The sequence below is a fragment of the Herpailurus yagouaroundi genome, unplaced genomic scaffold, assembly GCF_014898765.1.
Source record: "Herpailurus yagouaroundi ecotype Mexico unplaced genomic scaffold, PumYag 210, whole genome shotgun sequence".
NCBI lineage: Eukaryota > Metazoa > Chordata > Mammalia > Carnivora > Felidae > Herpailurus > Herpailurus yagouaroundi.
Window position 1 is genome coordinate 22,235,441 of NW_024412441.1, and position 15,944 is coordinate 22,251,384.

At 42.7% G+C, this 15,944-nt stretch overlaps 1 protein-coding gene across 1 annotated transcript in view; it reads left to right on the forward strand.

Moving 5' to 3' along the window:
* Window positions 1-5,136: 5,136 nt before the first annotated feature.
* Window positions 5,137-15,944, forward strand: part of SLC9A4 (solute carrier family 9 member A4) — a 71,622-nt gene continuing 60,814 nt past the window's right edge. The window contains exons 1-2 of the mRNA XM_040454113.1: window positions 5,137-5,881; window positions 10,833-11,296. Coding sequence (XP_040310047.1) covers window positions 5,596-5,881; window positions 10,833-11,296 — 750 coding nt within the window. The 5' untranslated portion in view covers window positions 5,137-5,595. The remainder of the gene's footprint in view (window positions 5,882-10,832; window positions 11,297-15,944) is intronic.

Below are 15,944 nucleotides of genomic sequence, written 5' to 3' on the forward strand. Positions count from 1 at the left end.
CAATCAGTTAGGTGTCTGACTCTTGATTTCTGCTCAGATCATCTCAGAGGCTTGAAATCAAGGCCACATAAGATTCTCTCTGTCTCTCTTTGCCCCTCCCCAACTTGCTCACACACCCACACGGTCTCTCTCTAAAACAAATAAATAAATTAATAAATAAATTAATGAATGTGTTTGTTTGGTTTGTTCATTTTTGGACAGGGGCATTTCTGGGCACATTCCATATAAATCTCAGGACCAGTTTGTCAATTTCTGAAAAGAAAAAAGGCACAGGATTTTGATAGAGATTGTGTTGAACCTATAGATAATTTTGGGGAAGTACTTCCATCTTAACAGTATTAAATCTTTTGATCCACGAACAGAGATATCTTTCCATTTATCTAAGTCTTCTTTAGCTACTTTCAGCATTGCGTTTTTCAGAATGCAAGTTTTACACCGTTTGGTTCGATTTATTCCTGAGAAATTTAGCTTTTGATGCTATTAATTTCATTTTGGTTGATTCGTTGTTACAGTAAAATACAATGTCAGTATATGTTGGAGTCATATCCTGCAAATTTGCTGAAATTATTAGATCTAAAAGTATTTTATTCAATTATTTAGAATTTTCTACCTAAAAGAACATGTCATGCGTACATACAGACGGTTCTACTTTCCCCTTCCAATCTATGTATCTTTTATTCTATTTTTCTTGTCCATTGCCCTTACTAGAACCTCCGGTAAAATGTTGAATGGAAATGGCAAAAGTGAACATCCTCGTCTTGTTCCCGATCTTATGGGAATGCATTTAACCTTCACCATTGGGCATGATGGTGGCGGTAGGTCTTTTATAGATGGGCTACAGCATGTTGAGGAAGTTCCTGTCCATTCCTACTCTGTTGCGTGTTCTTAAAATGAAGGGGTATTTCATTGTGTTACATGTTTCTTCTCAGTCTACTGAAAAGGTCATGTGGTTTCGTCCTTTATTCTTTTGATATGATGTTATATTAAATGGCATTTGGATAGTTAACTGGCCTTCAATTCCTGGAACAAATCCCACTTGGTTTAGGTATGTTTATAATTGTTATGTCTTCTTGGTAAACTGGCCCTTTTATTTTTATAAAATATCCCTCTTCCTCTCTAGTAAAATTTTGTGTCTTAACATCTGTTTTGTTTTGTCATTTGTATAGCCACTCCAGCTTTCTTACCGTGCTGCCATATGGTATATTTTTTCCATCCCTTTCCTTTCAGTCTGCTTGTATCTTTGAATCTAAGGGTGGATCTTCTGGGGACAGCATAGAGTCTTACATTTTTGTTGTTAAAAACTGGGCATTTTAACACCTTACAGTGATACCTGATACTGATTCTGCCCCCTCCCCTAACTCCAGGTGTTACTGTGGTTTGGTTTTCTGTTTATTTGTTTAGCGACTTGACTGGACTATTTCAATAACGTCTATTTCCCTATGCAGACTTTACCATCGCCCTTGAGTCTATACGGTCTTGGGCGTACTCATAATCCCCCTGACCTCTTCCTCTCTCACCCAGGATGACAGTGGCCTGAAGAGGGTCCTCTGACTCTTTTGCTGATCTCCCTGTTCAGCTTTCACCTGGTCTGTGGTCTCTGTTAACATTGCACCTAGCTGCTAGCCCCCTGTAATTGCAAGTGAGTTCAACATTGTGTTCAACATGGCTTAACTAGCTCCACAGTGGGATCCAATTAAAGTCAGGTCCCTTTGCAGGATCATCTTTGAAGCCAGTCTTTGACACTTCTTTGACCTCATGATGACCTTTGACCCCATGATGAGCCTTCTGATCTGTTTCCCTCCAGAGTTCTTCTCTTATCTTTTAAGTGGTCTACTTTTCACATGTTGATATCATGGAGCTCCCAGCTCTTCTTACTCGTGCTATCTACATCTCCATTGTTGTTGACCATGCCCTTAGGCTTGAACTTCCCTACGTTCTGTTCCAAGTAGTCAGTTCCCTTAGCGATTCTTAGGGAGTTCTTTGTTACTATGGCCTGCCTCCCCCCTTAATAGAAACTCAGCTCCAATACTCTGGGAAGGGACACGGAGACAGCACTCTGCTTCTCTTCGAGTGACACTCCTGCTTTATGAAGGAGGTGCTGGACGGGGACAGTAGCTCTTAGTCTTCTTGGCTTGTCTTCCCTGGTGTGGAAGCTCAGCCCTCTGAGTAAGCAAAGGCGAGAGTGACTGGGGGCCAGTACTCGCGGCCTGCCTCACTTGTGGTAGAATTTCAAGCCTGTAAGTGAGTGGACCTGTACAGAAAAAGGGATCTCTCAGGCACGCTTGCCTGCAACACAGCTTGTGCAACACAAGACGTGGGGCGTTGGGGTGGAGGTTGGAGACTGATGACAAATACCGACAGCCTGACTTTCTGAGTAGAAATTGTAGCCCTAGACTGGGAGCTGGGGTTAGAGGGAGTCCCATCCTCTTGGCTGTGCCCACGCAGAGTAGAGTTTTCTTGACACTCGGCTGGGAAACGGGGGCCGGAACCAGGTCATGCCATAGACTCTCCCAGATTTTACCAATATTTAGGAGGTTGTCTTTAATTTCTGTATGCCCACAGGCCATTTCCACAGACTGAATGGTTGTTCTTTTTTTTTTTTTTTTTCTCATGTCTATTTCTTTATTTTGAGAGAGAGAGAGAGTGCGTGCACGCACACGAGCAGGAGAGGGGCAGAGAGAGAGAGGGAGAGAGAGAATCCCAAGCAGGCTCCACGCTGTCAGTGCACAGTTGGATGTGGGGCTTGATCTCCCAACCTGTGAGATCTGACCTGAGCTGAAATCAAGAGTTGGATGCATAGCCTATTGCCGCCCAGGCACCCCCAAATGGCTGTTATTTTTTATTTCCACTGGTTGTTCCCAGTTATGGTCGTCTCCCTGCCACTAGGGAGAGGGTCTGGAGAGTCCCCCACACTGCCATTCTGGAAACGTTTCTCTCTTGTTTCCCTCTTCCTCGCACTTTTGCTGCCTTTGGTTTGCACCACTCACGCAAGCTTTGTCTCACACTGTTTTCTAGAGAACCGGGATGAAGAGGGTGTTTCAGAAAGAATATCCAGGGCGCTGTGTGAAAGTGCTGTTGAACAGGTGGAAGTGGTGCCAAGGATTGACAAGGCAGACAGCAAACCTTGACCTGGAAGGCAAAGTGGTCAGCTGCTCTAGAACTCAAGATTGCCCCTCACTGTCCCCTACATTGGCCTTACTTCTCTGACAGTACTTGCACTCTCCACTACTATGTAAGGCTAAACATGTGGTAATACATTCACAAAGACTTGAAAGGAAAAGCAGGAAAAAACACCTCATACGGACAGCATCTTCAAGTATTATTTTTATTTATTTTTTAAATTTTTTATTTATTTATTGTGAGACAGAGAGAGAGAGCAAGTAGGGGAGGGACAGGCAGAGAGAAAGAGAGAGAGAGAGAGAGAGAGAGAGAGAGTCGAACTCAAAAACTGTAAGATCATGACCTGAGCCCAAACCAAGAGTTGGACACTTAACCGGCTGAGCCACCCAGGTGCCCTGTGCATCTACATCTTGTAGATGAGAAAAAAAACCTGAGGCTCAAATATGCACAGTGACTTTCCTAGAGCGAAGCAGGTAATTAATGCCTAGGAACAGAGGTGTTCCGAGTCTTAGTTTCAGTCTTGGCAGGGAGCACCATGGGAAACCCTCTCCCATTTCTTTTTTAGAAAACAAAAGTAAAAGTGTGAATAAGAAGATAAGGTGTCTATTCCAAGGAAGTTTTTCATTACAAGGCTATGCATATCATCTTTTCTGAAAAAAAATATTGACCCGATATGGTGACCTGCTTGTGGTCTCAGTTTAGTGACTAAATCTGATCTCTTTTAGAGCCAAACTGCAAAGGAAAGAGAAAAAAAAATACACATGTGCGTTCTTAAGATGTTGCATCTAGATGCCAGCCTTCCTCAACATGTCCTATCTCCGTTTTCTAGTGATCTTTGCTGAGTATGGGGCGGGGGATGGGAGTCATCGACACTCACTAACATGAACCAAAAATATATATAACTCATCCTGCAGTCTGATACGGAAGACGCGTTGAGACTGTTTATGAACAATAATTCTCATTTTCTGTTGAATGCTATTCCTCATTGCAACAGAGTTCTTACTTCCATATAGAATAAGAAATGTGATTAAAAATAATAAAAACCAACATTTATTAAGTGCCACTAATATGCCATATACTTTGCTTGTTCTCTCTTATTTAATGCTTCTAGGCAATCAATGAGTTAGATATTTTTATCCTCCTCATTTTCAGATAAGGATGCTTTGAGAGGTAACTAATTAGGTTAATGTCAAACAGTCTGTTGTATCGCTTTTTTTTGAACCAGGGGGCCATTAAAAAAAAAAATCCTTTAAAATGAAAAATTTGGATGTGCCATGGAGTTTTTTAAAACTAGGTTTTAGATGTATTTCATGAAACTTGTTCTTCTGTTCATTTTTTTTTTTCTGCATACAATTCATGGAAAGCTGGAACTTCTGTCTTTCTTTGGATTACTGCTCATGCGTTCAGTAATGTGTATGCTGCCTTCTCCTTTTCCTCATTCCTAATTTATTTATTTATTTATTTATTTATTTTTTAAATTTTTTTTCAACGTTTTTTTAATTTATTTTTGGGACAGAGAGAGACAGAGCATGAACGGGAGAGGGGCAGAGAGAGAGGGAGACACAGAATCGGAAACAGGCTCCAGGCTCTGAGCCATCAGCCCAGAGCCTGACGCGGGGCTCGAACTCAGGGACTGCGAGATCGTGACCTGGCTGAAGTCGGACGCTTAACCGACTGCGCCACCCAGGCGCCCCCTCATTCCTAATTTATAGAGACCATACGACTCCAGGACAATCCAGGCTGACGTCTATGGTCTGGCATAATTATTAATAGCTCTTCTTTATTCTCAGAAATGCCCTGGTGTGGATGACAACTTCACCACCACCTTTATTAAACATTCATCATTAAACACGCCGAGGTGTCATATTGACGCTGACCACTAGGTGTCAGTAGTGTAACCCCCGGAAAACACTCAAGGAAAGCATTTCATTACAAAAGTCATATCAGAGCAAATAATTAAGTGTAGTGCAGGAGCTACCTGCAGCCTGTCCATTCAAAACAAGTGAGAGAGCTCGGGGAGGAGAGCGGGATCAGGTGCAGGACAGACAGGTAGCTCCTTACTGGGATCTGGTGGAGAGGGAAGGACTCCTTTCTTAGCCAAAGGACTCCAGTGATATCTGGAATGGACACCCTGGTGTCTTTTTTTAATTTTCACTCACAAGATGAAGCCAGTGTGCAGTGACGTGAAGAAACAGCTTTGAATGAAGACATGTTTTTCCCCTTCCTAAGCTGCTCTTCAGATCATGATCGGACGAAGGTCACATAGGCGACCTGGGCTTTAAGGAGTCTACCGAATGACTGACGCACTTGAGCCAGAAGCTGAGTTATCTGAACACGAATCCTTTAAGGGACTCAGAACTCAATGACATGCTCGGACTCTTCTTGGAATGACTCACGGACTGTACGTATATTACCCTTGACCCAGGTGGATGCCCCTGCTCTCCAGAAACCCTCCTCACTGATGTGTGGCACACCATGACGTACAGGGTCTGGGAAGCCCACAGCATGGGTTTTCAAGTGTTTGTGCCTTTCAGTCCCTGGAGCTGGTTGCTACTGCTGGTGGCCCTCAAGTGTCCCGAAGCATCTTCTGACTTGAACGAATCCACAAATTCCACTGCCCAGCGTGAACCCAACGTTCGGTTTGCTGCTGCAGGCTCAGAGCCAGATGAGAAGATATCTGTTTTTGCACTGGATTATGACTATGTGCAAATTCCTTATGAGGTCACCCTCTGGATACTTCTAGCATCCCTTGCAAAAATAGGTAAGTCCCCGCACACCTGGCTGCGAGAGTTGTTCTCCCCATGAGATAATGTATGTGAAAATGTCTTGCCCCTGGTGAACTACGTGGATTTTAACTGTTACTGCTATTGCATCAAAAAAAATCTGTTCCTTTGAGTCAAGGGGAAGCCATAACTGCTTTGTGTAAAGCCATTTAATCCTCCGGGACTGTGCTTTGAAATTTGAGCATACTTCTGGGTTCCGGGTTGTTTTGATTTCTTCTTGTTTCAGGATGACAACCATGTGACTATTTGGCACATGAAAATCTCGAGTTCTGTGCATTAAAAAATAGAGCAAGGCCTGTAGGTCTCGGAATGATGCTCCTTAGAAATTTTAGGAGCACATAATGATTCTTCTGTGAAATACTCTTCCTTCATTCTTGGCCATGTAACTGTGGGCTTCATAAATGACTCCCATTGTTTATTCTTTAAAAGCGTGACATGCGCTCCTTGCAGATTGACAGAAAGCAAGGAGCAAGACAACCACACTCCGTGGTGGGATATGGGGGCATAGAAGATGACATGTCAGTAAGATATAAGTTTATGCCTGAGCCAAATGGAGCCGGTGGGGCACCTCTGGTTTCCTTTGTGAAATAAAGGAATTCGAATTCATGGATTAATTTCTAACCAGGGTTATCTGTGTCAAAAACCAAAGTGATCTTTTACACTCTGTGACCATTTAATCCTTAACTCCACCCCCTTGTCTCCTTAATACCAGCTTATTCCAAAGTGGAAAACTGATGCAGTTATCTCACTTATTAAGCATAACATCTCCTTTGCCTCAGTTATGAACTTTGTTATTTGGGTAGATACATTGTCCTACTGGGATAGAATCCATGAAACATTTTTATGTTTATTTACCCTTTTCTTCTAGCATGGGTATGAAATATGGGTTCAACCACCGGATCTGGCAGTTAACTCCTTGGGATCAGGACTGTGGGTTCCATCTATTCATCTAACTTCCTCCCTGGGGATGACGGGGTTACTGGTGTATTCACTCGATGCTCCTTCACAACTGCTTATCATTATGAGCTAGTAAAGTCTGAAGAATGAATGGAAATTTCTAGTGTGAAGAACTCTTGTGTGATTTGTCAAATCATTAACTTACACAAAGGGTCTCATGTTATTTCTAAAAAGTGCTCAAGTAAAACCGGCTTTCTAACAGGGTAACATTCTCAGTTCAGAGCAAGGGTTCTACTACCTTTCATGCAACCACATGGGCGCTGAGATCATTCAAAGTGACCTTATGTGGATCTTGAGTTTTCCTTTGTGAACAATGCTGTAGATTCTGCCCCACTGCCTCCCCCCAACTCCTTTCCTCTTCACAGTAATGGGTGAAGTCGGTCTGGGAATCAAGGAATGACAGCTGACACTGACGAGCTAGTCACCTTGACTTTCTAGGTCTCTGTGTGCCCAGCTGTGAGATTATTTCTAAGACCTCTTTGGGTGCAAATAAGGATTTTCTAGTGGCAAAGAGGTTTACATTCTCTAAACAGGGCAATGCAGAAAGGATATATTTGACCTTGGTTTTATGTTGTCATAAAACATAGATTGTTTTTTAGAGTATCTCATGTGTCCACACTCACTATGCCTAGAAGTTCAGAGGATGGGAAGACAGTATTGTTCACAGGACTACTGGCTTAAATGATCTTGATTTTCATGTCGATGGAATGCAACATACTTTAGGAAAAAAAAATAACTTCAGTAGGTTATCAGTTGGATCATGCTTATTCAAGTTCAATGTCAAACTTGTTAGTCTTTAAGGATTCAGACTACTTCTATACTGTATAAGAAAAGAAGGTCACATTTATTGATTTTTATTTCTTACATGTCAAGTACTGGACTCGTAGTTTTATATATGGTGGCTCATGTGTCTGGGGCAAAAAAATATGACATAGAACTATAACATGCAAGAAATATATATAGATTTTCTTAGATTCTATATTATAAAACTAGAATCAAAATATAATTGATAATCATTATATTTATCATTTATTCTTTCATTCAGTCATTCTATCAAGACACATTTATTAAATGCCCATACCATATGTGGAAATGACCATGGTCCCTGGCCTCAAGGGACTAGTTGAATGGGGAAAACAGATGAATTTAGCACTGCCTGATAGGCACTCTGACAGAAGAATATCACGGCTCTCCCCCAGTCTGTTTTAAAACATCCAACTATGTGTGTTATAGAAGAACAAAATTATAGAACAAAGATAATACAGAATCACCTCAGACTTTTTGTTTGTCTTTTATTTTAGATCCACCTCTTGGAACACTACAGAAGGGTGTTCCTTGAGTCATTGGGCAGAATGGAATTGTAGCGCCATCTTTGACTTTCAGGCAGGACTTTGTTATTTGTGGCCATTTAAATTTAGGGCCCTGGAACTGTAAACTCTCTCAAAGTGACTGACTCTATTGTCCATCATGAAAGGGAGGAGAGTTGTACAGTGTGAAATGCACACGATGGTTCTCTTTACAATGCCTTACTTTACAGTGCATGGCACCTCTTCCTGCTACCACTGCGTAGGTGTAGCTTAAGGCAGTTGCATGTGGGATCCATTTCAGGAAACTCAATTCCTGGAAGCAAGACCAAACTGGGAAGACACGGGGACTGAGAAAAGCACACTATAGACTCTTCCACCTCTTTTACATATTAAAAAGTTCAGTGTAGTTAAAATAAGCACTAACTGAAGGAGATGAAGAAGAGGAAGGAGAAGAAGGGAGACGAAGAGGGGTAAGAGGAGAAGGAGGAGAAGGAGGACAAGAAGAAGGAGGAAGGAGGGGGAGGGGGGAGGAAGAAGAGAAGAAGGAGGAAGAGGAGAAAGAGAAGGAGAAGAAGAATAGAGGGAGGAGGAGGGTGGGAAGGAGGAAGAGAAAGTTATCATTAGCAAATGGAGAGAGCAGGACTCTCAAACTCTTGAAGGAGGCCTTAAAGCCTACTTCAAGCCACTGGCTTGAAGCCAGTGGATAGGCTTGTGGTTTTGGATTGTCCCTTGATACTAATTACATTCTATCATAATAACCTGCCTGCTGATAATAAATGAAATTCAAAGCTGTGATCAAAGAAACCCACATGCTCTTTGGATGGCTGGACTTAAAATTCCTAAGGAGACAGTCAATGGCTCTCTGTGGCCTATGGGAGAAATATTCACTCTTTAGCCTTGAACTCAAGACCCCCTATTATATGGCTCAAATCATCTTCCAACTCTTCTTCCAATATTCATCCAATTCATAATTTCCTCCAGCCAGGTGACCTCCTCGATAAATGTTAGACATATCTGACTGGGCCATTCCCACCTCTGTTCCTTTTCCACTGGAATTCTCCCCACCTAAAATCTCTACCATTCTTTTGTCCAACTATGTAACTCCTTGTCATACCCCAACAGCCTGTTCAACTTCTGCTTCCCATATAAAAGCTTCTTTGGTGAACATTTAACCTGATCAATCGTTCATTTACACACTTGTAGATTCTTTCAGCAAATAGACCAGCTGCTGTGGGCAAGACACCTTGCTAAGCACGTTGGGGAGATATAGAAATGTATGTCATTCTGTCTGAGTTGGAAGAGTCTGGAGGTGAGCAGGGGAGATAAGTCATGCACAAAAAATGATAGAGAACATTGTTGTTAGATACTGATAAAATAATACAGTAATTCAGAGGAAGACGTATGGTTTCCTTGGGAAGTGGTTGGGAAAGGTTTGAAGACTGAGATGGACCTAAACAGGTTGAAGAAAACACAACCCAGGCAGCATTAATGGTAAACAAAAACTAGACAGGTGTACCGCAGGGAAAAGATGTGTAGTTGGCTGTGATGTAGGATGGATACATAAGGATAACGTTGGGTGGGAGGGATATTGACTTGGAGAGAACCCCAGAGTGAACTGCTGTGCTCTGATCTCTTCTTATATTTGTGGAAATAGTCAATGTACACTTCGCTGTATACTTACGCATTGCCTTGCTTTTGTCTTCTTATTTGTTAATGTCTTATTTCTGAAATTCCACCAACAGCTGGAATTGTAATAAACATGTTTGGTTCTCCACTTTATACACAGTGCTTCCCAGTGGGTTGGTCTTGGCCCAAGGATGCTTCCCAAATGCCCTCAGTTTAAAAATCTGTGAGTTGCTTTATGTACCTTCAGAGACTTAGGTGGGGACTGAGATGATCAGATACATGTGGTTTGGAAAAGTCATCTGGCAACAGGAAATAGAGTGGACTGGGGAATTGAGGGTGAGATAGGAGAAGAAGCTAATGCAGTAGTCAGGATGGGAAATGAGGAGCCTTCAAAAAAAGGTGGTGGTTGTACAAATGGGGAGGAAGAGCTGGTCTTTAGGGGCATGGCTGAGAGACATAGCTGATGAAATAGGGAGCTGGTTGTAGGAGGGGCAAAGTTGACAGGGCTTCAGGGATTGTGACTCGATTTCCTACTTAAGTGGCTGACCGGCTGGCAGGGTCATAGGTTAAATAAGGAAAATAAAATAAAGGACTGAATTTTTGTTTATTGGTTTGGGGAAGGGAGGCTCGGAAGAAGCTGATGTTTAGGTGACTGTGATTGACTGCCTGAGCCCTGAAGGTGGGTTTTGCAGGAATGCAAAGGAACTCCACTCTCTTCTCTCCTCTTCCCCCACTGCCCTCCCGGATCCTGTAAGGTGGGGAAGCAGGGAGGGGCAGGAGAGGGGACGACTGGCTGAGGACCACTCTGGGACCTGCTCTGGGCGTGGCATGTTAAGTACTGGATCTCGTTTAAAGCCCCCACAACACTTCCAGTCCCTGCTATGCATGGGGACCTGAGGCTCAGGGATGCACACCAGCCTACCCAAGGTCCCCTCTGCTTGGTTTTAGATGGCCTCTTGTATACCAGTCTCCTGGTAGCTTAGCGGCCAGAGCCATCTTATTTGCAAACATCTAAATGTGGTTCTCTGCTTTTCCCTAGGCTTCCATCTTTACCACAGACTGCCAGGCCTTATGCCAGAAAGCTGCCTCCTCATCATCGTTGGGGCTCTGGTGGGTGCCATCATCTTTGGCACTGACCATAAATCTCCTCCTGTCATGGATTCAAGCATCTACTTCCTGTATCTCCTTCCACCCATTGTCCTGGAGGGTGGTTACTTCATGCCCACCCGGCCCTTCTTTGAGAACATTGGCTCCATTTTGTGGTGGGCAGGCCTGGGGGCCCTGATCAATGCTTTTGGCATTGGCCTCTCCCTCTACCTCATCTGCCAGATCAAAGCCTTTGGCCTCAGTGATGTCAACCTGCTTCAGAACCTGCTGTTTGGTAGCCTGATCTCGGCTGTGGACCCTGTGGCCGTGCTGGCTGTGTTCGAGGAGGCGCGTGTGAACGAGCCGCTCTACATGATGATCTTCGGGGAGGCCCTTCTCAATGACGGCATTAGTGTGGTGAGATGTCAAAGCATGTCCCCGGGGAGATGAGGAGTCAGGTGAAGCTGGAGACAGCAGTCCATCCTCTGGGCAAATGGAGAAGGCTGAGCATGACTGCGTCAGGGCAGGACAGGAATAGGCTTTGGTCAATAGAGTGTAGCCAAGTTCTGGTGACTTCCCTTAGGATCTGCTACAAATAAATAATTGCTCACTAATGCTGCTCGTCATTCAGTAACCAAATAGCTTCTTTAAACAGAGGAAAAGGAGAGGACAGATCATTTTTTAGTTAAAATCAGGTTCTCAGAAGAAACTGTTGTCAAAGGCTCTTCTGGTCTTTTCACTAGGATAATCCGCAATTTACCATTTTTCTTTTCTCTCATTCACTGGACCTCACCCTCATTCCCTTCATATGCTTTTTGCTTGTTTTGTGTTTAACATGTTGCATGCAATAATGAATTTAAATAAAAGATGAGGTAGGAAGGGAGTTGAAAAGGATTTGCAAAATTGTGTTAGCAGCCTTGGTTGCATGACTCCTACAGAATATGTGAATGAGGCATTTTTGCGTAAGGACTCCTTCAGGGGAGAAGCTGAGAAAAACTTCACAGGCTGTCAACACAGGGCATTGAGGCCCAGAAGACGTCTTTGGTGCTGGAATATTCAGGCAAGTCAGCCCATTGCTTAGTTTCATTACATTACCTCAAACCTTTACCAGGTGTTAGACTGTGAAACTTTTTTTTAAATCGTTTATTTATTTTTGAGAGACAGAGCATGAGCAGGGGAGGGACAGAGAGAAGGGGAGACAGAATCTGAAGGAGGCTCCAGGCACTGAGCTGTCAGCACAGAACCCAACGCGGGGCTCGAACTCACAAACTGTGAGATCATGACCTGAGCCGAAGTTGGATGCTTAACCTACTGAGTCACCCAGGTTCCCCTAGACTGTGAAACTTTTATATATAGTTTGCTTTGCTTTTCTTATCTTTTTTAAAAACTTATTTTTTTAATTTTTTTTAACATTTATTTATTTTTGAGACAGAGAGAGTCAGAGCATGAACGGGGGAGGGTCAGAGAGAGAGGGAGACACAGAATCTGAAACAGGCTCCAGGCTCTGAGCTGTCAGCACATAGCCTGACGCGGGGCTTGAACTCACGAACCACGAGATCATGACCTGAGCCGAAGCTGGACGGCCAACCGACTGAGCCACCCAGGCACCCCAAAACTTATTTTAGAGAGACTGTATGAGTGGTGGAGAGAAGCAGAGGGAGAGAATATTAAGCAGGCTTTGCACTAATAGGGGGCTTGATGCCAGACCCTGAGATCATGTCCTGAGCAGATATCAAGAGTCGGAAGCTCAACTGACTGAGCCACCGAGGCTCCCCTACTTTTCTTATCTTTAAATTTACATCACACCACGTAAGTGATACAGGAATGCATTTTTATCGTAGAAGTTCCAAACAGTACAAAATTACACAGCATAAAAACACAAAAGCTTCCACTTTCCCCTCTCCTCACTCTCTAAGCAAGCCCTTTGATCAGTTTGGCATTTTCCTTCCCTGTCTTTTCTTTTTTTTAATGTTTATTTATTTATCTTGAGAGAGAAAGCACACGCAATGCAAGGTGGGGGGAGGGGCAGGGAGAGAAGGAGAGAGAGAATCCCAAGCAGTCTCCATGCTGTCCGAGCAGAACCCTCTGCTGTGTTTGATCTCAGGAATGGTGAGATCGTGACCTCAGCCAAAATCCAGAGACAGATGCTTAACCAACTAAGTCACCCAGGCACCCTCCCTGTCTTTATTATATGCATATGTGAGCGCATGCGTGCATGTGTGTGTGTCTAGATATATATTATTTTGCATAAACTGGGTGAGGTTATATTATATGCATTGCTTAAATATAACAATTCATTCTATATCATTTGTTATGGAGTATTTCCCAGACTATATTGATGATAAGTTATTTAACCGTTTCCTGATGATAGAAATTCAGGTTGTGACCAAGTTTTCACTTTTGAAAACTACAACATTGCGATGAATATTATTGTTTATGCATGAGTATTTTTATAGGGTACATTCTTGGAAATGAAATTTCTGGGTTAAAAAGTGGGTACCTTAAAAAATTTAAAAGATGCTGCTCATCCAGTTGGTGAGGGAAGAATTCTTCCCCCAGGGATAAGGAGTGACACCCAACAATAAACAGATGACAACAGTTAGATACATACATTCATAGCCCAGGGGAGGAGGACATTGCACACCATGCAAGGCCACGTGGGTGCCGCACTTGGGAACAGAGAGAACAATCAGGGATATGGGAGTAAGGCTTTGTGGTAACAAGAAGAGAGGTACCTCCTGGTTCCCCCAGGATGATGTGATTGGCTTGTTTCAAATCATTCCACAGGCTGTCAGGAGACTGACGCCTGATACTCAGGAATGAGCAAGTATAGGGCCTGATCCCATTGATAGGAAGGGCTATTTGGCCAGTGAGCGGTCAGGCTGAGGAGCAGAACTTGGAGTTATGCCACTCAGGACCCTCCCCGTTTTACCACATGTCAAGGTAGTACGCAATATTGGACCTTAATTTTAGTTGTTATACCATAGCTGCCAGAATTTTCCAGAAACTCTATATGGTCTTACATTTCCGTAGTACATTAAATGCACGTTTTCTTTTATCGATGTCTACAAGAGTCATTTCTTCTTAATGTTTTCCAATTGAATGAGCACAAAAGTGTTAATCTTGTTTGTTTTAATTTGTATGATGATATGAAGCATCTTTGCAACGATCTTGGATCATTAGTGTTTCTCATTCTGTAAATTGGAAGTTCATAATCTCTTAGGGTGGCCAGACTTTAAAAACATGAAGGACGCTCAGTTAAACTGAAATTTCTTATAAACAATGAATTTTGGGGGGCACCTGGGTGGCTCAGTAGGTTAAGCATCCGACTTCAGCTCAGGTCATGATCTCGCGGTCCATGAGTTCGAGCCCTGCGTCGGGCTCTGTGCTGACAGCTCAGAGACTGGAGCCTGTTTCAGATTCTGCATCTCCCTCTCTCTCTGACCCTCCCCCGTTCATGGTCTGTCTCTCCCTGTCTCAAAAATAAATAAACGGTAAAAAAAAAATTTAAAAAAAACAATGAATTTTTTATATGTCCCAGTTATTGTATGCAAGTATATTATCTTGTCCATTTTTCTTTGCTGTTTTTTAATTTTCAAGTGATTTGTAGAAACTCATTGAATTATCTAAATTTTAAACTTTTGAGTATTACATACAAATCAAATATTTTCTCTTATTGTGTCACTTAAATGTTTTAAGGGGCACCTGGGTGGCTCAGTGGGTTAAACATTTGACTTTAGCTCAGATCATGATCTCATGGTTTGTGGGTTCAAGCCCCACATCGGACTATCTGCTGTCAGCATGGGGCCAGCTTCAGAACCTCTGTCCCCTCTGTCTCTGCCCCTCCTCTACTCATTCTCTCTCTCTCTCTCTCTCTTAAAATAAACAAACTTAAAAGATTTTTTTCTTAGATTATGGTATCTTTTGTCCTATAAAACTTTTAAATTTTTATGAGCTCAAACCTAATGTACTCTTTTATTGACTCTGGGTTTCATATCTTGCTTTCAGAGATTATGCCCAACCAGAGATCATGCAAACATTTTTTTTTCCCCTTTCACCATTAGTTATTTAATTCATCAGGCACACAATATTTTATTGTGAGGACTTTATGCAAAAAATAGATAGTGCAGGGAGCAAAAGGCTCTTAAAATGTAACCCAAGATATCTAGGATGGGTTCACCAAGTGAAGGAGAAAAAAACCATACACGAAGTCAGACATCAATTAACTTATTCATAATGAGAATCTCTAACTGTTCAGCAAGATGCTAGACTCATCAGGGCTACACATTCTTTCCTTCTGGACAAGTTCCACAGGAAGCCAAGTTGTCTGGGAGGAGAGACTGGGACTGCCGATGGAACTGCCACGGGAATGACCTCCTGCCATGTGCTTCAGAATCACTTAGGTGGGACTGATGAGTATTTGGATGTCCAAACCCCATCTCAGACTCTCTGGGAATGGAGCTTGGGAATCTGTACTTTAACAGACACCTCAGGTGATTACCAACGTTTGAGAACTAATGGTTTCTCACCTTTAGGTTGAGAGCAGCTGATGTATCTTGACCTAAAACAATAATACGTTTAGAACAAGGGTGGTTCTCTCCTCCAACTGGGCTGGATGAAGCTCTGAGATCACCTTTCGCCACCATTTGGTCTTTAGATATTTTCATACCTCTGGTTTTGTTATAATGGAGTTAGTGGCCCTATTCCACTCCTAGGTGGCCCCTCTGAACCATGATGTGTTAATTTCACACTTCATCTCCTAAAGATAATCTGATTTCATTTAAATCTAAGTTATTTGGTATTACTTGCTTACTGTAACCCCCATCACTGGCTGAGCCACTGAGAGCGCTTATCTGTGATAACATCAAAGCCACCTCTTGACTGTCCATTCTGGGGTAATTCTTCAAACTTTCCTCTACAAATGACTTTCTAAATCCCACCTCTTGTAATTCTCACAGGAAACCCTATTTCTAACATTGGACTCTGTTGCTTCTTTGGTGCTGCCTCTGAACTTGAGAATCTGACTTCACCCTGAAATTTCTCTAGAATTTATATCTAAAGCCAA